Source organism: Sphaeramia orbicularis, chromosome 14, assembly GCF_902148855.1.
Source record: "Sphaeramia orbicularis chromosome 14, fSphaOr1.1, whole genome shotgun sequence".
NCBI classification, from domain to species: Eukaryota; Metazoa; Chordata; class Actinopteri; order Kurtiformes; family Apogonidae; genus Sphaeramia; species Sphaeramia orbicularis.
The window spans coordinates 43,118,205-43,142,570 of NC_043970.1; the positions used below are offsets into that span (position 1 = coordinate 43,118,205).

Consider the following 24,366-nt stretch of genomic DNA (forward strand, 5'->3'; position numbering starts at 1 on the left):
TGGGAATCCATCTCTTAGTAAATATCTCTCCCTGAATTCTAAGTACATAAGTAATCTGCTCCATCTGATAGATTTCCCTCACTTTCTCAATCCAAATGTTATATGTTGGAGGTTCAGGTTTCAGCCACTTCTTAGTGATGCATTTAATGGCTGCCATTAGTAAAATTCACAAGAGGTATTTTCGGTTATTCCCGCTAAGATTTCTGGGATTACACCTAAAATAGCAAACTTTAAATCTTTAGAAATGTTTGGTTGTGTTCACAGCGGCAAATATATCATCAGGTCTGATTTTAGGACACGTCCAGAATATGTGGGTGTGGTTCCCCAAGTGAGCCCCACAATTTTGCAAGTTTTTTTTTTTTTTTAATTTTTGTTCATTTTATTTATTATTTAATCTATATAAACCCAGTGTGTCCATCCACTGTCACTGATCCAACTCCATGGGTTTATTATTTTTCTGTCTAATGCAGTACAGGTCTCACATCCTAACCTTTGGGTATGAAGTTTTTCCTTTTGGATGTTGGACACAGATCTTTCCTCATTCTGACCGTCCTTGGTTTTGCACAAATAAGGCCTTAAAATGAACAGAGCTTTTATCCTCGGATCACCTCATCTTATTTCATTGGTTTGAAAATCCCTCCTGTTTAAGTGTGTGTCTGTCCTTTGCTGTAGACTTCCTGCTCAGAGCTGCTGAGCTGCTGTGTGTCCCGGCCGACGACCTTCAGACCAGTTTGAGGGTCCGAACGCTGAGGGCGGGGAAGCACCAGGTCCTCAAACCCTGTTCCCAGACCGAGTGCAGCGTTCGGAGGGACTGCCTCGCCAAAGTCATCTACGCAGAGTAAGAGCGCTCATACCACCAAAGCAGGGAACAGGTGTGTCCTACAGGGGGCCACGCCCACTCCTGTTCTTCCAGCTCATTGATATGTGACTGTGCTTCTTCAGGTTGTTCGAGTGGTTGGTGATGTTCATCAACAACAGCATCTGTGCAGATCAGTCCACCTGGTCCAACTTCATAGGTACGACTGGAACCCTCTGAGCCCGTACATGGACATGTGTTTATATGAGTGTTTAAACCCACACATTGGTCTCCTGGCGTTTTCCAGGTGTTCTAGATGTGTACGGGTTCGAGTGTTTCCAGATGAACAACCTGGAACAGCTGTGCATCAACTACGCCAACGAGAAACTGCAGCAGCACTTTGTGGCTCATTATCTGAAAGCTCAGCAGGTAGAAAGAAAGAAGATGGATGGATGGATGGATGGATGGATGGATGGATGGATGGATGGATGGATGGATGGATAATGGAGGGGTGGGTGGGTGGACTGATGGATGGATGGATGGATGGATGGATGGACGGGTGGATGGATGGATGGATGGATGGACGGACGGATGGATGGACGGATGGATGGATGGACAGATGGACGGACGGGTGGGTGGGTGGACGGATGGGCAGGCGGGCGGGCAGGCGGATGGATGGATAATTAATGGAAACTGTCAGATGATAGATGGATGGTGTGTTCTGCAGGAGGAGTACGTGTCCGAGGGTTTGGAGTGGTCGTTTGTCCGTTACCAGGACAACCAGAGCTGTTTGGACCTCATGGAGGGCAGCCCCACCAGTGTGTTTTCTCTGCTCAACGAGGTCTGGTTCAGGTTTCAATGTGACCGTAGTTTCCGTTAAATCCATGTGGCTGACCTCTGTTTCCTGTGCGTCGTTTCCGTAGGAGAGTCGACTGAATCGAGCCTCAGACGCCAAAACGTTCAGGGTTCGTCTGGAGAAGGAGCTCAGCGAAAATGCCAACATCAGCTGGAATAAATTCAGCACAGAACCCCATTTCACTGTGTCCCATTACGCCGGCAGAGTGGAGTACCAGATCCACGGCATGGTGGAGAAGAACAAGGTGAGCTATCGGAACAGCTGATGTAGAACTAGAGGAGATTTAATATGAAAACACAAGGATCAGGAGGAAAAGATGGAGGGAAGTCCACTGAAACTGAGTAAAACACATGAATTAACCCTGTGGTGTCCAGGTGAACATATTAAACACACTTTAACCCTCTGATGTCCAGGTGAACATATTAAACACACTTCCTGTTCTTAAAACTCAGATTATTTGAATTCAACAGTTGTTATTTTTGTCTGATTGTTTAAATTCTGATCCATCCACTAAGTCCATCCCATAATAAACAGTGTTAAATTCCTACACTAGCACCCTTCTACCAAAGTGAGTACAAATACACACCGACACATTTAACATTTGACCTAGAACCAAAAAAAATAGTATAATATAAACCAGTGTTAGTGTTAATTACTGACAGATGACAGAAGGAACAGTAAAAAAACTTATACTGTTTATATGAACAATACTGGAGGGGGGGAATCTTTTGTGCTTTTTGCATCAAAAAATATGTTTTGTTTCCATTACAAATGTCATTTAAAAGGGTTAAAATTGTGACAGTTAATGAGTATTTTTGTTTATGGCTTAAGGTGATGAAATACAAAAAAAAAAAAGGAAAAAAAAAAGAAGTTAAAACCAAACTGTATAAAACCACGTTGACGTTACTATGACACTGTGCAGATTATGTACTTTAGGTTTTAAAGGACGTCTGTGAGTCAGACACCAGAGGGTTAAATCCAAGGTCCCCACAGGGTCTCCAAAAGTCTTAAAGTCTTGAATTTATAAATCTGCATTTAATTCTTTAAAAAGCGTCTTTAAATCCTTCATGTGTGCATGTGCAGGTCTGACGTGCATTCACTGACCTCCTACAGTCTGTATGTGGACTGTGAACATGGTGTCAGCGTCACCCTAACCCTAGGCAGATGTGTTCAATGCTCTCTTTTTCTGTGGGATTTTCCGCCGTAGGACCCGGTTCCCCCAGAACTCATCAGTCTCCTTCAGAGTTCCAAAAACCCCCTGATTCAACACATCTTTGCAGAAAAGGATGATGGGAAACAAACGAGCAAAGGACTCAGTAAAGTCACTGTGGTGTCAAAGTTCAAGGTGGGTTAATGCTCTGTTGTCATGGTAACAGCGTGTCATTGGTGGTGATGATGATGATGATGATGACAACGGTGGTGTCTGATTACAGAACTCTCTGGAGAACCTGATGAAGATCCTTCACTCAACGACGCCTCATTACACTCGATGCATCAAACCAAACCAAGACTGTCAACCACTGACCTTCAGAAAGGACGAGGTACACGCCTGTCCACCTGTCTACCTGTCCGTCTGTCCCACCTGTCCGTCTGTTTACCTGTCCGTCTGTCTGTGTCTCTTCCTGTCTGTCTGTCTAACATACTTCCTGTTTCCAGGTGATCCTGCAGCTTGAGGCCTGTGGCATTGTAGAGACGATCCATATCAGTGCTGCTGGTTTCCCACTCAGGTAAATACTGACCCTGACCCACTCAGGTAAATACTGACCCTAACCCACTCAAGTAAATACTGACCCTAACCCACTCAGGTAAATACTGACCCCACCCACTCAGGTAAATACTGACCCTAACCCACTCCGGTAAATAGTGACCCAACTCCAACCCACTCAGGTAAATACTGACCCTAACCCACTCAGGTAAATACTGACGCTAACCCACTCAGGTAAATACTGACCCCACCCACTCAGGTAAATACTGACGCTAACCCACTCAGGTAAATACTGACCCCACCCACTCAGGTAAATACTGACCCTAACCCACTCAGGTAAATACTGACCCCACCCACTCAGGTAAATACTGATCCTGACCCACTCAGGTAAATACTGACCCCACCCACTCAGGTAAATACTGATCCTGACCCACTCAGGTAAATACTGACCCTAACCCACTCAGGTAAATACTGACCCCACCCACTCAGGTAAATACTGACCCCACCCACACTGTTTAGCCTGTATCTCAGTTTTATTGGACGTTTTCTTCCTGTTCGTTTCCAGAATCCCCTTCGACACCTTCCTCCATCGTTACGGGGTGATCTGCAGACATTCTCCCGGTGTTGGTATGACAGTTTGTGTTTGTGTTTGATGAACATGTGGACGTAGACACAGATGTTTATTCTGCTTTTCCATCGCTGTCCCTCTGACTAGATCTGATCCTCACTTCTTCTACTTGGGACTTTTCTATTGTGGTGTAAAAATACTGGACTTTTCTAACTAAATTTGCACCTTCCTGTGATTGTCCAGGTAAATGCATGTGTGTGTGGAGGTCAACGCTCGCTTTGCAAGAACATTAACGTTTTTCATCTGTGGCTTCATCTAATATTTGTCATGTAGTTGATTTGTTTCTTGTGTGACTGATGAAGGATCTTCTCGCTGATGTTCTTTTTCTTCTGGTCTCGTGCTCTGCTCTGTGCTCATACACATTGTCAACCACCCGCTGATGTTCACTGTCACATGGAACTAAAACTAAACCTCTACATCTGCAGTTGTGTTTATTTTTGTAGGTTTCGGCTCTGTCTAATTCCTGGTTGTCCTCTTTGTTTAAGACTCAGTGGTTAATGGAAACAATGATCTTAAAAAAGAGGTGGAACATCTCCTCAGAGTCGTTTTCCAACAAAGAGCTGGTCCATCCCACCACCTGGACAGAGACAAACACAACACACTGGTGCATTGTGGGAAGACCAAAGTGTTTCTCACCCAGTTCATGGTCAGTCTGATTCAGATTCTTCTTGTGGTTTTGTTCTTGGTGTCCTGCTGTGCGTGTTGTAATTAGGACCAGACTAAACCCTGGCTCTGGTCCCGCTGACTCCTGGCTCTGTCCCACAGTTGGACTTACTGGAGGATCAGAGGAGGAGGATCCTGTCTCAGTGCGCCTTCTCCATCCAATGCTGTTGGCTTCGGTTTCCAGCGACGCCGACGCCGCGCCAGGCGACAATCCGCCACTCTGATCCAAGCAGGTAAATGGATAACACTCTGACCTGAGCGTCTGGTCAACAGGAAGCAGCTGGTGGCGTCTGAACACAGAGTCCGATCTGAACACTGAGTCCAATCTGGACACAGAGTCCAGTCCAGTCCAGTCCATCTGACCAAACCAAACCAGTCACATCCATTCATGACGTGTTCCTTTAATGATGGACGTGTCAAATTACTGAACACACACTGAGCAGCATGGTGTGGAAGCTTCTAAGTGTTCTACTGTGTTTGCAGTGGTTTCGGTCTTGGCTGGTCCGGAGGCAGGTCCTCAGGTGAACCCGAGCAGCTGCTGTGATCCAGACACCTGGAGGAAGTGGAGGGTAAGCAACCAATGAGCACAATGAAGGCGGAGTTTGGGTTATGGATTTATTTATGTTATTGGTTTCTTAACTGGGTCGTGTTCCATTAGATCATGTGGGTGTAAATTTAAGTTTGTCCAACAGCTGTTTTTCATCTGCACTAACTGGACTTTTTGTCATTTAGTTATTTTATTTATTATTTGCACATACAGTATAAAATAGAGACAAATGCATGTAAACATGTCTCTTGATTGAGAGAAGGGTATGAAAATGTGCAGGTGAGGTCGGAAACCCAAAAGACTTATAGAATGACCTCAGCTTGACTTAATTGTCTTGAAACAAAATAACAGAATGTCATTTGCATACCTTCCATGAAGAAGAGGATAAATAAAAGTGTCATGGGGATCACATGAGACAAAGGCCCAATCACAATTCACCTCTTGGCCCTCCTCCTTAGCCCCTCCCCTTCAACTCATCGAGAATCAGAACACCCCTACCCTTCATGTGAATGCATAAAATGGAGGGTAGGGCTAAGGAGGAGGGGCCCTCAGTAAATAAACAATGGTTCAAATCCACTTGGACATTAGGCGTTTTTAACAGACATGTGACGTAACGTGTTTGTTCCTCTGTCAGACTCTGCTCAGATCTTTGGCGGAAGCAGAACTGATGACGCCCAGGACCTGGCAGAGGAGTCGGCGCCGGTTCCCACGCCAATGGCGAGTGGGCGGGGCTCTGTGCAGCTGTCCAGCCTCCAGGAGCCGGTGCCGTGCGGGCGTGGCCCCTGGGCCTGGCCCTGGCCTCGGCCCGTCCATCACCGTGTCCCTGACGGCGTCCGGCTTCCACAAGATGGTGTCGGCCATGGCGTCCCTCAGCCTGCCATCCAGGAGGGGGAGCTACAAGGTGGAGACCAACCAGTGCACCCGCGAACTGGCCTCCATCAGAGCCCAGCCCAAGGTACGACCACTTTAGGACCCCACTTGTTAGACTAATTATCGTTATATAGATTATTATAAATTAGAATTTATTGACTGATGAAACCCCAGCTGAATGTGTCTGTATGTGTTTGGTTGATTTCCCTTCAGTCCTCATAATAGAAGTGAAGTCCCTGCCTATATAATAAAGGGCTGACCTGGAGGATTGAGGGTAATCTGTGAGTGTGTTGTGGTTTCAGGGGTCGGTGAAGCTGCACTGTCAGCGTTCTCCGCTGCTCTACGCCGACAGACACCCTGACCTGAAGAGTGACATCACAGGGTTCAACGAGATCCTCCTGGAGAAGACGCTGGACTGGGGGGTATGGAAGAGTCAGGAGTCACATGACACAGGGATAAGAACCAACACGCATCCAACACACTGAACATGTCATCCAACATGCCGCTGCTCATCAGGTCAACCTGACCTGAGGGACAGACCTCATACTTAGAACTAAAGGACATGTGACTGTGGATTTGAGCTTGTGTTCCTGTTTTAACTTTAGGACCAGACTTGTTTTTTTTCTGTCATTTACACACGACTGGAGGAGCTGCATGAGCTGCACACGTGGAAAATGGACCCAGAGATTAAACACATGACAGTTTCTGATGAGTCAGATGAGGCCTTAACCATCACCAGGACCTGGGTCCTATTCTGGGCCCCAGTAAGTCTAGTTCATGTCCAGTATGTGTCCCCAGTACGTGTGTCCCCTGGTGTCAAGGACATGCATGAGTTGGGATGATGTTGGTGTCAAAGCAGGAAAAGACATGTTAACCCTCTGGTGTCCAGTACCTTAGACGTCCACCTGTGTACTGTATAGGACTGATGTCAACAACAACTGGATCCATAAACACAAACATACCAAATACTCAACAACTGTCATAATTTAAACCCTTTAAATGACATGTTTGTAATGGAAACAAACTATATTTTTGATGCAAAAAAAACACAAAAGACTCCCCCCCCCAATATTCTACATATAAACTCTATTATTTATATTTTTTATGTGTTTCCTTCTGTCATCTGTCAGTGATTCACACCAACACTGGTTCATATTATTATTATTTTTGGGTTAAGGTCAAATGTTAAATGTTAATGTGTCAGTGTGTATTTTGTATTCACTTGGTAGACGGGTGTTAGTGAAGCAATTTAACAGTTTATTATGGGATGGATTTAGTAGATGGATCAGAATTTAAACAATCAGCTCAAATGAACAACTGTTGAATTCAAATAATCTGATCTTTAATAACAGGAAGTGGAAAGTGTGTTTAATATACTCACCTGGACACCAGAGGGTTAAATTGTGTTTCATATGTTCACCTGGACACCGGAGGGTTAAATTTGTGTTTTCATATGTTCACCTGGACACCGGAGGGTTAAATTGTGTTTCATAGTTCACCTGGACACCGGAGGGTTAAAGTGTGTTTAAAATGTTCACCTGGACACCAGAGGGTTAAAGTGTGTTTCATATGTTCACCTGGACACCAGAGGGTTAAAGTGTGTTTTCATATGTTCACCTGGACACCAGAGGGTTAATTCCATCTGTTTTACTCAGTACAGTGGACTTTCCTCCTTTTATTTATTTTGTAGAACATGAAGCTGACTCCACTGAAGCTCCTGTCAAAATGGATGTGTGCAGCCGTGGTGGCTGTGGTTTTAATATTAGTGCCAAAGTCTTCGCTTTAATCCGACGTAGACGTTAACGCTGCGTTTACCATAAATGTAGTGAAGCAGGTGTTGCACATGTATGGCACCGATTGCACAGAGAACAGACTCGAAAGCATCAACAAATGCACAAAACGGATGAGAATCAGGGAAAAACTGATGAGTTAAAGCTTGCTCCATTAAAGATTTTTAGATTCTGTGTTTGTGAGCTGCAGGTGGAAAAAAAACCAAAGTCATTCCACAGTTGAACGTCTGGGAGACGTGTATTTCAACTGGTGTTGAGGTTTTATACGATCCTTTAATTTAATGTCTCAGATATTTATGTACACAACAGGTTCCACTGGTCCATGGTTTTATAAATGATCTCCCTCAGATTAAATGGTTTTAAATGTTCCATATTTTAATCAGATTAATTGTTAAACTAATGACCAAAGTGCTGGTTTGCTGCTGTTTTCCAGGTATATGATGGTGTGTTCTTCCACATATAGTTGATTTGTGTCCATTTATCCAATAGATGTATAAATGTTCCACTGATAGAACTTGTACAGTCCATGTATTCTCATGTGCAGACAGTGTTTAAAGTAGATCTGGTCGATCTGACACTAATATTCATCTGGACTTAACCCATTCTATCATTAACCCCAGACTATCTGTGAAACTACAACCAACCAGCATTTAGAACTGGATTAGTCTGGATCAGAGACTCACACCTGGTCCAATGGCACTACTTTTATTTTGGAACCATGTGACCTGTAGACCAGTGGAATTAAAGGTAGAACACTAAAGAACACCTTCAGTTCTCCAGCTGTATCTACAGGACGAACAGTGAATAGAAATAAAATAAATGTCTGTTGTACCAAAGCATTAATGTACTTTAACTGGAATTATGTTTGAAATATTTATACTGAAAATAAATGTCACAAAATGTAGAATTCACACTGACGTTTGTTTTCTGTAACAGACTCTTTAACTGTAGACCGGGGGGTCCAACATGTGGTCCGTGGGCTTAAAACCAGACCGCCAAAGGGTCTGATCCAGTCCATGGGATGAATTATGAAAGAATGAATGAAATGTCTTATGACAAATAAGTGTCATTTTAACGTTTTATTGATGTTTCTCAGTTTCTTTGTTCATTTTTGTGCAGGTTTTATTTTTTAAGTTGTTCATTTTTTTGTTATATTGTTTTTCTGTTCATTTTATGATTTTAAAAAAAAATGTGAATCTGAACAAATCTGACCACACTGAACTGTCTTCATATAAATCAGTGTAATTGGACCAATATTCTGTTATAAATTTTGTGTTTATACAGCCACTGTATCTGCACGTTATAACAAACACGTATGAATGATAAACTGAGGCTGAATATTGGTCCAGTTACACTGATTTATATGAATAAATTTCAGGTTGTTTATATTTGTTCCAGTTATTCACATGTTTGTGAAAGGATAGTTTGTAAATTTCAACACTTTCATAATATAATTTTACTTTTTATGTTATTTTCCTGGTTCTGAGCCACTTCAAATCATATTGGTCTGAATGTGGACCTGAACTGACATGACTTTAATGTCCCTGATGTCCAGTCATTGTTCTCCTCAGACACAGACACTGGTGGAAAAAGGTTCATCTTTTATTTCAACATTACATACGTACAGTATTTACACAAAGTGTAGCAGAAACCAGGCAATGACATCAAAACTACAGAAGACATTTGGCCCAAAGTGACATTTTAAGATTGAAAACACATTTTCACTGGTGAAGTTTTAAGTGTGTGTTGGCGCCGTCCCATCTTCTACGATGTTCAAACACAATCGGAAACTCCACGAACAGTGGCTCCTGCATGGCGGCCCTTCAATGGCGTCCTCTTTACTGTCGGCGGCATCTACGGAGCGCAGTAACTGTCGGAGGTGGGGGTTACGGAGGAGGTCCCGAAGCTGATCGGACCGACCCTGAAACGCCACAAACAGGAAGTAAAGTATGGAGTTAGGAACCGGTCCAAATATTCACATAGATCTGTGTTCATATTAGTCTGTAGTTGGACATAAATAAATCTGTGTAAACTGTTGATAAGTTCAGTCGTACATTAAATGTATTGTGTGTATTTGATCAGAAAATGAATGAATAAGTTTAGACCAGATTACAAACAGGAAATCCAACTGTACGATTGTTCTTTCTCCATCACCAATGCAAATTCACCAAAGGGACTCTACTGTCCAAAATCCATCCCCACTTCACAGACATTATTTCTGGAGCAGAGGATCCATGGATTCACAGACTGACCATGAGTTCAGGGTCCTTCTCTGTGGTCAGAACTATGGACTAATGGTTGGATTGGACCTGGTTCCGTTCTCTGACTTGGTTGTCCATCTTGGACAGTGATCCTGCCTGATCTGGAACCTGAACTCATGGTCAGTCTGTGAATCCATGGATCCTCTGCTCCACAAATGTCTGTGAAGTGGGGACGGATTTTTATGTTTCTCCTTTTGACTACTTTCCATGTGAGCTTCAGTAAAATGCTGTGTGACTGTACCCAACAGCTGCAGCTTCTCCACAGGGACTTTATCGATGATATCATCTTCATTCAGCAGATCTTCAACGCTCCACGGATCTGTACATACAGCTGAGACCGATTCAAGGTTAAGGTTCACTCACTGTCCACGTCAATAAACACACAGGATGAAGTGTAAACACAAACACTACCACAGTACCCTGACTGGAGGCAGGTTTTACTTCAGGACCAGAAGGTTCAGGTGGTTGAACAGGAAGACAAGAATCTGAACCCAAAAACACAACTATGTGGATCTGATCTGTCACTGTGACACATGAGAAATGACTGACATTCTTCATATTTACCTTTATGCTTCTTGTAACAGCCAACTGAACAACTGCAAAAGAAAAAACATGCAGATAAGTTTATGTCAAACATCCAAATGTGACTTACTTAATACTGGAAATAAGAAGCAAAGGCAGCAGATACCCGTTAATAATAATAAAAAAAATTCTATATTTTTTAGCAGGTTATGGAATACACTGCATGATCTCTGGTGAATGAAGTTAGTTAAAATTGAGAATTAAATTTTTATACAAGGTGTTAATTATAAAGAAATGACGGCGTGCAAAAACCTTTTTGGCCTCTACGGGCTGCCGTCCCATGTGGAAAAAAACCACAATATTTATATATGAAAGTCAACATTTACCTGAAAATAGACCAAAGACTTTCTACGTTTCAAATAAGTAGTTTTAAATGACTTCAACCTTCCGATATGATCAACGAGCATAATATTTTTAGTGAGTTAATTGTAATTTACCTTTACATGTTGTATTCATGCATGCTAACAGCTAATGGTAAACACAGTTTTTAACTATAATATTCACAAACAATGGAAAGTGACAGCTGGTAACAATCTTCCGTATTATTAGTGGATGTATAAAAGTAATTATGTCCCAAATACTTATTTTAAAACGTGACTAATACTTTAGTAAAACTTCACCAAACCTGTCAGATGCTAACTCGGAGTTAGCTAGTACCAAATAGTAAAAAATATAAGTACTTACTATCGTATTTTGCAAGTTGGACATTTGTATTTTGGTGTTTGTTCCCGGCACACGTTGCATACTTGCATTTTTGCGACTAAAAATCTTAAAAATGTGAAATATGTTCGATGTTAACGACGTGTCGACATGCGGAAGTAATGGATCTGTTTCCGGTTTGAATTGTACCTTTAAAATAAAAGCTTTGAGCGGAAATAAACAGAACCTTCTGAGTCCGTGGGAAAAATGTATCCAGATGTTTTATTTAATTAACAAAAACACATGGAGATGTACTTAAAGAATGAAATGCAAAGTGTTAATCTTCCAGTAAAACGGTTCCCATCAGTTCTTTTATATCTGATGTGATTCATTTTCTTGCTGCATCATGTGACACATTTGTTCTGTTAACAGAAAAGTTTGAGCTTCATAATAAACTGCTGGTTGTTTAATCGACAATAAAGTATCATATTCTATAAAACAGTCTTATGCTGTTTTATACATTTATTTTCCTGATGTTTGTATTTTTTTCTGCTTAAATCCATCTGGGTCTGAAACTGGGATGAGTTCTTATTCATCTACAAATAACAACAAAACAACAGAATCCAAACCGGTTTGGTCAACATCCATTTTTATTGATTTCAAACACAGAAGGTCTTGTATTCTACACGTCTATCATTCACTCAGCTCTGACCTACATAGCTCCACACAGACTATTCCTGTGCGGCTGTAACAGGAGAGGCTCGGGTCTGGTTACAGGGTACAGTTCTGGACCCAGGCCCGGCTCCTGACTGGTTTCTGGGCAGATTCCCGGCGTCACAGCACTCACATCACTGGGTCGGGAAAGGCAGAGACACATGGCTTGGTCAACATCTGGAATCCAACCTGGATCTGTCCGGATCTGGGTCCAAACAAGAGTGAAAGGGTCACATTTGGTTGAGTTCAGTCTTTACATCACAGGTGTCAAAGCCATCTGAAGTGGATCAAACCAGTGAAATATTGTCATAATAATCTGTAAAGAATGACAAATACTAATGTTTGTCTTTAGTCTAAAAAAAAGTAAAAGTACATGAAAATGTTTACATTTACAATCTATCCTTTAACAAAATATATGACCAACCTGAACTGTCTTCATATAAAATCAGCGTAATTGGACCAGTATTCCGTCTGTTATTAAATGTGTATTTGTAGATCCACTGTGATCTGTGCGTTATAATGAACATGTATAAATGATAAACTGAGGCTGAAAATTGCTCACATTTCACTGATTTTTCTTAAGAAATTTCAGGTTGTTCATGTTATTCACATTTTTAAGGAAACTTTGTAGATGGGTCAGGTCCAGCGGTGCCATGGTTTCAGGTTTGGGGTATATAAGTGTGTGTTCTACAGGGGTTGGACAAAATAATGGAAACACTAACATTGTGGCATCATAGAAGGTGTTTCCATTATTTTGTCCAACCCCTGTATATTCCAGTACATATTTGTATGTACTTAAACACAGTAAGAATGATGATTGCATCAAATAAAATGTTTGACCAAAACTATCTTCAAATGTGCTATTACCTGGTTTCATACAAATGTCACTAACTTGGACCAGGTTTAGGCCAAAGTGCTGAACAACTCTGATGTGTTCAATAACATGAAACTACACTGATGTCAATATTTAGGAAAATATATTGGAATCTGTTGGACTTACTTACACAGTTTTAAAATGACACGGTTTTTATTCTTGATTCTGTTCTGATGAAAGAACCGATGTGTCTAGAGTACTAGTCCAATATGTTTAATACAAGCATTTATTCTACATCACAGGTATTTTAGAAACAGAATATTTACATGGAATGTGTTAGGAACTTCACCCTGTCCTAGATGTGTGTGTTCCTCTGACCCAGACCCATACTGCAATGGGACTGTTTTCACTGTTCTTATTGTCCTGGTTGTGACCCACTTCAGATCATATTGTGCTAAATGTGGAACCTGAACTAACAGGAATTTGTTTGAAATGCAGAAAAACAGGAGAAACTGTGTGTGTTCTGTGTATGTTCTGTGTGTTTTGTGTATGTCCTGTATGTTCTGTGTGTGTTCTCTGGATGTTCTGTGTGTGTTCACTGTGTTCTCTGTGCTGCTCTGACTTGTTGCATCATGTCATCCATGAGGCCACACCTGTTTTTCAACCCAGTTGTTTTGTTTCAGTAACCAACCCCCCACCTCCCCTTGGTGGATGTGTTCGTGGGCCTGTGTTCTGCCCAGACCCAGACCCAGAGCTGCCCTCCGGTCTCACCCTCCGTGGGTGTCAGTAGGGGGTCCCCGGGGATCCAGGTGAGGGGTCCCCGTGGGTCCAGGCGGTGCTCCTGGGTACATTCTGTCTACTGGCCTCGGGCCTACATGGACCACTGCACCGGAGGAGTGGTTTTCCTTCTTCTAAACATTTAAATATGAGTGATTCTGGACCGGTACGGACCAGAACGGGCTGAATGTGGGTCAGATGTGGTACCTGTCAGGGTCCAGCCGAGGGTCACGATGAGGAGCTCTTGGTCCTCCTGCGCTTCATCTCACTGTTGTGGAACTTCTCCGCGCGATCTTCCGCTCGTGTCCCGCAGGGCAGTGTCGGTTGGTGTGCAGCTCCATCTCCCTCTTGCTCCGGCCTTTGCCCCCGCGTGGCACGAGTACTCCCGCAGGTTGTAGTAGTCGTACTGGTCGTAGTACGCCTCCTCAAAAGACACCAGCCTCTCGATATCGGTCGCCATTTGGAGCGGAATGCAGCAGCGTCGACAGCGGTTCGAGAAGAAGTAAACACATGACGTCAGCACGACATTTTATACGCACTGTCACGTGACTAGGGCTGCGCCAAGAAGGAAGAACAAACATGGGGGGAAAAAATACATGGAAAATGCATAGCAAAAATATACGTAAAAATAATACTTATGGAAAAATATACACGTAAAAAATACACATGGAAAAATATATGCGGTACAAACATTACTAAAAAACACAGCTGGAAAAAATATATATGGAAAGATATACATCGAAAAAATACATAAAACAAATGTTCATGATAAAATATACATAGAAAATATATGGAAAATATGCATAGAAAATATACATGGGAAAAATATACACAGAAAATTATAACTAAAAATACAAGTGGAAAATATATACAGAAAAAACATACACACAAAAAAATACATGTAAAAATATGCATAGAAAAATATACGTGGGAAAATATATATAAAGCAAATATACATAGAAAAATACATATGGAAAAAATATACATGTAAAAATATGGATAGACTCCAAGGAGTCACATAAACTTTACTCTGAAAACTGCAGCTTCATTTATGTTTGTGTCACTAATAGTTAACGTGTTGCTTTCTTTCTACCTCTTTCCAAAGGTCAGTTTTTCATTCATTCATCTCTATTTCTTTGGGGTTTTTTCCCCATGCCAGTGTATTTCTTAACACCTTCATTACTTCTATAGCAAAAAGGTATAAAAGCCTAAATGTAAACTCTGTAAAAGCATCACGACAGAGCAATTAATTTCTTCTCAAAATGTACATTGTTGAGCATATCCTTACCAAGAAATAATGATAATCATATCTCAAACAGATGAGTTTAAATCATATATATATATATGAATATATGAATACACACACACACACACACACACACATATACACACACACAACACACCCACACACACCCACAACACACACACATACACACATATATATGTAGTATCTTTTTTTTTTATTGTATTCGATGTATATTGTCTTGTGCTGCTGTACATTTGAACATTTGGGGGATCAATATCATATATTTATCTTATCTTAAATTATTACAGTAAAACAAGCTCTGATCAATATACAGAGGGTTTTCAGAGGCTTTTGTGCCATCTCTGTCTGTGGGAGGTTGAAATTATGTGAAGTCAATAATTTTTATTGATTTTAAGTATTTTCAACCACTATACTTTCCATGTTTGTGACAGAGCTTGCAACACTTATTACACTAAAAATGACTTTGTAGTTCATTTTGAGGCTCTCCACATTGATTTTATCATAATTTGGTCCTGCTGGTGTCCAATATATCTCAGGTGCTGCACCTAAGCCTTATGACGCAGGGTTTTCATTAGGTTTTCTGAGAACTTTGTGGAGGATTTGGACACATTTATGAAGGGTTTGGGGGTCTTGCCATGAGAAAACCATATAGTAACCAATATAATTTTACATAATTTTTGACTGTTATGTCCATATCTTTGCACAAAACTGAAAAATGGTTCAGGGGGTCTCCAAATGCTGCACCCAAGCCCTAACAGTAAGTACTGACTCATAAATAATAACAATAATAATACTAATAATACTTTTAGAAGTATTTATTGCAATAAGTTATGAGGTTGTGTAATTTCCCTTAAGGTATCAGTAAAGTTTATCACATCTTACACAAACAGGAAATTCATATATATATTTTATATACAATAAGTTTTTAGATAGAACATGAGAAAAATAAATGTTTCAAGGTTTCAAGGTTTTCACTGGCATGCTACAGTATGTTTATTTTTATTGCAAAGTGATGCTTTGAAAAAAAAACACACATGAAAACATGAAAAAAGTGGATACAATGTCTGAAGACTGGTTTATGTTAAACAAAGCTCAGTTTTTTTTTTATGGGAATATTTAAACACAGTGTTGGAAGATATTTGTGTAGATCTGTTTCTTTTTACATGAAGGTAATCTCATGGCAAGATTAATTTACTGATACTAAAGCGTGACTCTGACGATCTACATGACTGCAGTACTGTAATACTTTTACTCTGGTAGTTTTACTGTAGTAGTACACACAATATTCACTGAACACTGGACAGCGTGCGGCTCTGGGGTAAGGCTAAGCCCCGCCTCTCACGCAGCCGTACGGGAGGACGCAGATGACGTCACGGCGCCGTTTCACTGGTGAACTCGCTGCGTATGTATGCGTGTCTCCACAGCTAGGCCGGAGAGTGATGGCGGCGCCCGTCCTGAGAGTGTCCACCCCTCGGTGGGAGAGAATAGCCAGGCTTCTCGTCTGCCTTTTGGGCATCCTGTTGTCTCTATACGCGTTTCACGTCGAGAGGGAAAAGGCTCGGGATCCGACCTACACGGCGATGTGCGACGTCAGCAGCTCCATCAGCTGCTCCAGAGTGTTCAGCTCAAGGTAATTTGAATTGAGCGGAGAGCGCCGACACTGGCGCTCAATGGAGCCGCTGCTTTGTGGCAGCGGGGAAGGGCTGCGCGCCTCAAACTGTCAGCCGGTCCACCGAAACGTACCTGCTAGTACCGACAGCCCACACACCTGGAACTGAAGGCGTGTTTGGAACCGGTCGGCGGTGGAATGCTCTGTGCTGTTTGCTAGCTTCTCATTTATTAAGCACATCATTAGCTGTTTAGCTCGATCAAGCTAACTTTGCTAACCGCTAGCAACCGAATTGTCAACGTTTTAGTTTTAGCAGCTAGCTAACATCAACAGTGTTCCAGTGTTTGGAACTGTGGATGGTCAGTACTAATGTTAGATAACCTTAGTGGCTGCTCTCTAACTTTAAGTGTAACTTTAACACTGAAGTTCCCTTCATTCTGCTCAGCCTGGTGTTATTGTTCTGAACGGAGTCTTTTCTGTTTGTTCAAAGCCTTCAGTTCTGTGTCTGCATCTGAGATTTAGTTCCAGTGTGAAAGTGGACTGGTTTACTGCTGCTGGTGTAGGGGAGCAGAACTCATTCCTTAGTTAGCAGCCCTTCTGTTAGCTGTCATGCTGCTGTCATTAGCTGTTGGGCTAAAGCTGAAAGCTCCCAGTCATGTTCAGCTACAGTGAGTGGGTCAGAGCCGGAGGTCACAGGGGAGTGAAGTCAGTCTGTGATCCTGACAGTTTAGGACAGAAGTATTGAACACCACTGTCCTGCGTGAGATAAACACACAGCTGTTCAAAAACCACTGATTCACCACAGGTTAAGTAGGTTAACTTGTGAAGATGAGCCTTTTAACTCCTGACTTTCTTCATGACACTGTCTGCACCAAACTTCAGGTTTTCCACTCAGGCTGTTTTGTGAACATGCATTCATGAAGGTAACCGCACCTACTGGGATCCTGCATTAATGCCTACAGCACAACTGGCTTTGTGTGGCTTATTGCATATTTTTAACATGACGCTGTCGGTCTGGTTGTTGCAGACTGTCCTGTGAATGTCACCTGAAATAAGCTGTAAATCATTTGTCGAATTTTTCTCACAACATGCTTTGAAAGGAGGTTAGAATTACTGGATGTCTGAACCGGCTGTGGTAAACTGACATCAGCTACTGATGTAAATTACACCAGGAGAATGAAGTCTTATAAAAACTGAAAGTGGTAATTGTTCTCTGATTTCAAAAAAAAAAAGAAAGAAAGAAGGAAACTTTTCCATTCAGGCATGACTGTAACTAGTTCTCAGTGCAGTTATACAATAGACACTGTGATCAAATCAATGGAAATAACACAAAGGTGTGAATTATTGAGCCAGCTTGTCGTCATTGTTCTGTCATCAGTTGAACATGTTTATCTTTCACCTGGTGAACTGATCCTGGCATTGTGTAGAAGTACATAATAAAATCCATTTATAGCTGTTCATAAACTAGAATTGATTTCAATATATGCTTAGGCTGCAAGATTGTCCTGTGGTCTCATACACTGGGACTTTACTTTTACTTTACTTTAATTTGTGTATCAACATATGAGCATGTAGACTCTGAAGCAGGTGAATAAAGCAAACTGTAACTGTGGATACTTATGCTATGGTTTTTGTTGTTTGTTTTTTTGTAATTTACTTTCCTTGAAATGTGTGGTTTAAATATTGTGGTTTCAGTTGTGTGGTTTTCAAGGAGAATGCACAGATGACTCAAAACCAAACAAACTTAAAGTGGCATAAAAAACCAAAACCTGCCACCGTTCCTCTCTGGTCATTGTCCCTGAATCCAGAATATAGGCAGAGTTTGTGTTTGTTTTCCATCTCTGCAATCATACCTCCCTGAATGTGGATGTAAATTACAGCCTTTTGTGATTAAATAACTGAATTTCTATTACAGATGGTTGTGCAGCTCTACGTTTAGATTGTAAGGAAATACAAATTCAGAATTTGTGATTTATCTGCTGTTATGGTGAAAGTAAATCTAACAGCGTAATGACTTTGACTCATATGGACTGATTAATGCTCAGTTTGTCCTCTGTCCTTAAAACAAAGTTCTAACTGCTGTCTCTGTGTTTGTGTGGTTTAGGTGGGGTCGAGGTTTCGGACTCTTGGGCTCAATTTTTGGAAATGACAGCGTAGTGAACCAACCCAACAGTGTCTACGGGATTGTCTTTTATGCTTTCCAGCTCCTACTAGGTAAGGTGTCACTTCAGTTTCTTTCTTTATGTTTCTGCCTTTTGCTCCAAATATGACCTCAGTCACAGGAAGCTGATCATTTTTAGAAGCTGCAGTCAGCTTCTGTAATAAGGACACTTTGGAGGATTTCTCAACCCTGTGTCCACTGGAATGGGAGATGAAGGAGGGTGTCAACTCCATCTCCAGCTGATTTCATCTGCCTCGGCACCGTGGAGAATACAGTAAACCAGGAATGCTTAAGAAAATGTGCAGGACTGAAGTAAAACAAGTGAAGAAAATAAGCAAATAATGCGTTTAGTTTGGACCGGTCATAAATGGTTGGTACATTGGAGGTTTTCCCCACGCTTCCATCCAATCACATTCTCCTGTGCTGAGTCCACGCCTGTGTCAGTCATGCTGCTTTGACGTGTTTTGCTGCCGAGTGGCCTGTAGGCTGGCGTGGCCACCTGGTGCTGGCACAGAACAAGAGGTCCTTTTAGCCACAGCAGTTACCACTCATTTGACTAACACAATAGAGGCCCAGTTACGCCAAACTGCTCCCGCCGCCCAAGATTTCCATATTAAAAAATCCCACTTGGTGTCAGAGTCGTCGTTATTCTTATGGGTTCGGACTGTCCAGTGTTGGTGAGGAGGTAGGAGTCCGCAGCAGCAGGAGGAAAAGGAGGAGGTGATGAAGACGAGCACATCCCAGAGTCCAACAGGATGGTTCTGGCTCGTAAACATCCAGTAGAGCAAGAGAAAGGTCCCAGAGGAGCTCACACACACACGGGTTCTACAGCACAAAGCTCCGTGTCAGACCTCTGCAACTGGAATACCCACAATCCACCACGCACCAACCATGTGACGGACCGTATGCTGTTGATTTTCAATAGTCAAATAGCATAAAATGTTAAATTGAACTCATGCACAGGTCCAACCTGCCTGATCCACCTGGTTCTGAACATTAAAGGTCCAGATCCCGCGGTGACACATGTCCTGTTCAATAGTGTCTGTGTTTAAACTCAATAACTGATCTGTTTAATACATGTATGAATAGGTCTGAGTAAGGACTGTCACATGACACATGGTACAACTGACAGAAATAACATTTAAGGGTAAAAATACTTAAATTCCTGCTGCATGACATGCGAACTGAAAATGAACATCTTTTTTTTTATTTTATTCAAATGTATAAAACATGCTGTTCTCATCATAAATGGATTCGAAATGAAACGTAAGGCTTTAGCTCTGATGATAAACTACTAGAATAATATGATTAAAGTTAATAGAGCATTACATGTACGAGTCTGAACAAATATTATTATTAAAGTTAATAGTGCATTTACATATGTCAGAAGTATAACTTTACATAATCAGTTACCTTTTTTTTCTACATGTGATACTGAAATGTTGTAAACAGTTCCATAATATAGAGTTTTTAAGCTAAAAACAAGAGCCAATTTGATAAATGATGGTGGAACTTGAATATATGACACTGATGTTCCTTTTGGTTTGATCTGGATCTAAAACATGTATATGTACATAATAGAACCCTCACCTTCCGTTTGGTGCCAGAGGAGTCAAAGACAGCGCCCTGAATCAACTGATCACCTGACACTGGTTGATGTTTGTGTTGGTACTGTCCAGTGTAAATGGACCTGCAGAACAGTCCGGATGGCCCTGGAAATGTTGTATAACTGTAAAAGAGAAAACAGCCACGTTTGCTTTGTAGATGCTAGTGGATGAAGCCTTGGGCTCAAACGTGTGATGTTCTTTTTGCTGCCAACGCGATATTAAAAAACACTAACAAACTGGATGTCAAGTACTGACAGGTTCTGTCGATCAGGACGGTTTGACTGTTGGTTAAAGCTGTTGGATCAGTTTGTGTGAGTGACTTTTTATTCACATTTAACAGTAGTGAGTTTAGAGCCCAACAGGTCTTTGTATACTGAACATCCACTCTAATACTCTGACCAATATCTGATTAATATCGATCATGTAGACAGTCTAATCTGATCTGTTTGATCAGATACAGCAGTAATCTGATTACAGTCATTCAGATTAACACTCCTGGGTCTGTCCTAATACTCCCGTCTTCATACATGTAAACAGGTTTATCTGTTTTAGTTCAGTTCCATCTGAACATGTGGAAAAACTAGTAAATCACAGAAAACACAAGAACAGAGATGACAAGAACAGGAAGATGGCTCCTACGTCAGTAGAGTTGTGTATCGGCAAATCTGGTGACACAATATAAATCACAATACTAGGATCACAATACAGTATATCATGATACTGTTAAAAAGGTAATTTTTTGTTTGTCATATATATATATATATATATATATATATATATATATATACTTATACTTATACCCTTATATGTCACTAGACTTGAACAAAATAAAACCAAACAAATTGAATAAAATGAGCAGTACTAAACAATATGAGCTGAAGACAATAACAGAAGTTGGATTCTATGTCATTATGTACAAATGAACTCTGAAATAAACCAATAATGGATTGAAACAACTAAACCAGGGTTTATGGATGTTCCTATTTCTAAGGTGACAGTAAACACATCACATCTGATTATAACAGTTATTGGATTTATATGCTGATGTAAATGGACTCAGTGAGGATTCCTCTGTTTCCCATGAGGTCGAATACATGACAACAAAACCAAATAAACAAACGCACCAGTGTTGGTGTCAGGGCGGAGTTTCAGGGTCTGCGTCCTGACGTGAAACGATGCTGTTTCCTCAGAAGTGTGAGTCGGCCTCATGTGACCGACGAACACTGGTGAACTGAATCATCATGAGGACGTTCATTACACCAATGAAGAAGTGACGGAGGTTCACATATTAACCCTTTAACCCCTGATTAAAGGTGAAGGTTCACATATTAACCCTTTAACCCCTGAGCTGCTGTGAGTATGTGCTTGTGTTCTTTGTCTTCAGTGGTTTTGTTTTACTATGTGTTTTAGGGGCAAAACAGGTGGAATAACAGAAAAAAACAAAGAGAGGAACTGAAGTTGGACAGGTTTGGATTAAATAAGGCATTGGAATGGACATCAATAACAGATTTGGGATGTTGAACATCAGCTGTGAACTGGAACACACTGAACAACAAAAAGGATTTGAATTTGGTCCCAGTAGTTTTAATTTTGGTTGCTTTTTTTTTTTATAAATCCAGTTACTTTTTGATACCTGTTTAGCTCCATACATCAGTTCCACAGTCAAAACTTCACCACAACACTGGAAACAACAGGAAAAACAAAAAACAGAAGGAAAACAGTGTTAAAAAAAAAAAAAGTCCGAACCATCTATTTTTATAGTGAGTCAGTCTCACTCACTGCTCTGTGTTTTACCCCCCATTCCACAGCTTGAACTGAGCATGCTCAAATGTATATGGAAAGAACAAGGTCTATTCTATCAACACGACTGGAAATTTAACTATTGAGTAATCAGGTGAATTTATATGAATATTTAAATAAATCCCACATTGAGAATGTGTCACTGCTGATACATCAGGGGTTAAAGGTTGTGTGTCATGGTTGTTTTGACTAAGCCTTAGTTTGTGTTTTTCGCCGTAGGAATGACCGTCAGTGCAATGGCCGCCCTTATTCTCATGACGACGTCCATCTTGTCGGTGGTGGGCTCGCTCTACCTGGGCTACATCCTCTACTTTGTCCTCAAGGACTTGTGCGTCATCTGCATCACCACGTACGCTCTGAACTTCATTCTGTTTATTCTCAACTACAAGCGACTGGTTTACTTGAACGAGGCCTGGAAGCAGCAGCTCCAGACCAAGCAGGACTAAAGCTGTGGAGAACGGCAAGAACAACACCACAAGTACAGAAAAAAAAACACGAAAGAAAGAAATGTGACCTCTGAACATTTGACTTGCCACCAGGAGACCTTGCTTCCAAACAATGTTTATTCTGCTGTGTGTTCAAAAAAAAAAATGAAGAAATTTAACTTAAATGTGGGGCCTGACATCTCAATGTTGATCGCAAACACGGAAGGATTCTAAAGTGAAAGATTCTGTTTCTTTTAAATTTGTTTTTCATCGTTTAACGTTGTACTCGCCGGCTTCGTGGGCGTTGGGGAGTCACGTCGACCGGAGCCGCGGACGACAGCTCCGTTGAACAAAAAGGACGACGACAGCGGGACGATAAAAAGGGTGAATGGTCCTATCACTGCACAGCGGGTCTGCACTCAAACAGAACCGAAGCACGGTCCTGAAATTAGACAAACGCTCATTAGGTTCTGATCCGATTTGCAGGTTGGGTTCTGTAGCGGGACGGGACGGGACAGGGGGGACAAAACGAACACCATTTATTATGTAGTTGTTTTTTTCATGTTTACACTCAGTAGTGAAGAGGACCACTAAAGGTAAAGGCGGGAAAATGTGAGCGGGTGTGTGTAGATCCGTCAGATTGTTTGTTTGTTTGTTTGTTTGTTTTTTTGCGATTGTGTAAATAGCTGCTGAGCAATATTCCAGCCTAGATTGTGATTTAGTGTCGACACAGACCTTAAGGAAACACAACTCTAATACATCTGGAACGTAGAGCGCTGGAGGCGGGGGTTAGGCGAGTCAGCGGGGACGCCGTTACTTCCTGTCAACCTGGTTCAGGCGGTTCAGAGTCGAGTGGATTTCATCTGAAGACACCGAGGGTTAAGCAGACGGTGAAAAGCATTCCTGACCACGACACCAGTGGGATCCATTAAGACTAATGTGCCTAAAGGAGTGAATTACCTTTTTTTTAATGTTATTTTTTGAGGTGGGGTTGGGGGCGGGGTCATGTCATGTTACTGTCATAGGTCCAAGGCTTTATTTTTCTGATCACAGTTTTGTAAATGAAGATACCAGTCAAGTGTTTTCCCTCCGTCTGAGGCTGAACAGGTAGCATCGGCTGCTACACTGTGATCATCTGCTCGGCGTCTGCTGGCGTCTCATAGATCCACCGCTCCTCCTCCGGCCCGAGGACATGTAGTTGAACGGTAACGGTGATCTGGTCCAGTTGAGTTACGGTTCAGGTACAGGAACAGAAAACAGGAAGAGCTGCTTGTTGACATGAATGAGGCGTCCGACTCTGACAAAACCAAGCCATAAGTGTGATGTAGTTTTTCTCCAGTAGGGGGGAGGGGGGTCACTGAGGGTGTAGACCAGGGGGTCAAACATACGGCCCGTGGGCCAAAGGCGGTCCACCAAAGGGCCCAGTTCGGCCCGCAGGATGAATTTGCAAAGTGCAAAAATTACGCTGAAGATATTAAACATCAAGGTTTAATGTTAAAAAGAAAAAAAAAGTAAAATTACACGATGAAAATATTCACATTTATTAACTATCATTCTTTCATTCATTTTCTGAACCCGCTTTATCCTACTAGGGTCACGGGGGTTGCTTGGAGCCTATCCCAGCTATGTAGCTGGGATAGGCTCCAAGCGGTGTAGCTCCAAGCCTGTAGCTGGGATTAAATATCATTTCACAATAAAATGTGAAAAATCTGCAAAAATCTGAACGTGAAATGTCTAAAGGAAAAGAAGTGCAATTTGAACAATCTTCTGCCTGTTACTAAATGTTCTGTGTATTAGACTGACTGTAAGGTGTGTTAATAATCAGCAAAGACCTAACATTGCTGAAATTGCACTT

The 24,366-nt window shown here is 41.6% G+C and overlaps 3 protein-coding genes and 1 pseudogene across 3 annotated transcripts in view; 2 read left to right on the forward strand and 2 right to left on the reverse strand.

Moving 5' to 3' along the window:
• The window catches only part of LOC115432946 (unconventional myosin-XIX-like), an 84,855-nt gene that overhangs the window by 8,397 nt on the left and 52,092 nt on the right, over positions 1-24,366 (forward strand). The window contains 19 exon segments of the mRNA XM_030154056.1: positions 673-838; positions 943-1,016; positions 1,104-1,225; positions 1,524-1,637; positions 1,720-1,896; positions 2,860-2,997; positions 3,086-3,193; positions 3,309-3,379; positions 3,923-3,984; positions 4,471-4,631; positions 4,751-4,825; positions 4,827-4,884; positions 5,136-5,195; positions 5,198-5,217; positions 5,830-5,857; positions 5,860-5,961; positions 5,964-5,996; positions 5,999-6,150; positions 6,368-6,566. Of these exon segments, the coding sequence (XP_030009916.1) occupies positions 673-838; positions 943-1,016; positions 1,104-1,225; positions 1,524-1,637; positions 1,720-1,896; positions 2,860-2,997; positions 3,086-3,193; positions 3,309-3,379; positions 3,923-3,984; positions 4,471-4,631; positions 4,751-4,825; positions 4,827-4,884; positions 5,136-5,195; positions 5,198-5,217; positions 5,830-5,857; positions 5,860-5,961; positions 5,964-5,996; positions 5,999-6,150; positions 6,368-6,550 (1,904 nt within the window). The 3' untranslated portion in view covers positions 6,551-6,566.
• LOC115432610 (zinc finger HIT domain-containing protein 3-like) lies at positions 9,577-11,811 on the reverse strand (annotated as a pseudogene).
• LOC115432945 (nuclear protein 2-like) lies at positions 11,967-14,178 on the reverse strand. The gene is given in 4 exon segments (XM_030154054.1): positions 11,967-12,256; positions 13,850-13,930; positions 13,933-14,012; positions 14,015-14,178. Coding segments are annotated over 3 exon segments (228 nt in total). The 5' UTR covers positions 14,103-14,178; the 3' UTR covers positions 11,967-12,256; positions 13,850-13,870.
• Positions 16,303-22,710, forward strand: LOC115432939 (vitamin K epoxide reductase complex subunit 1-like protein 1). Its single transcript, XM_030154048.1, has 3 exons — positions 16,303-16,539; positions 18,623-18,732; positions 22,306-22,710. The coding sequence occupies exons 1-3, from the start codon at positions 16,349-16,351 to the stop codon at positions 22,530-22,532; spliced, it is 528 nt and encodes a 175-aa protein (XP_030009908.1). The 5' UTR covers positions 16,303-16,348; the 3' UTR covers positions 22,533-22,710.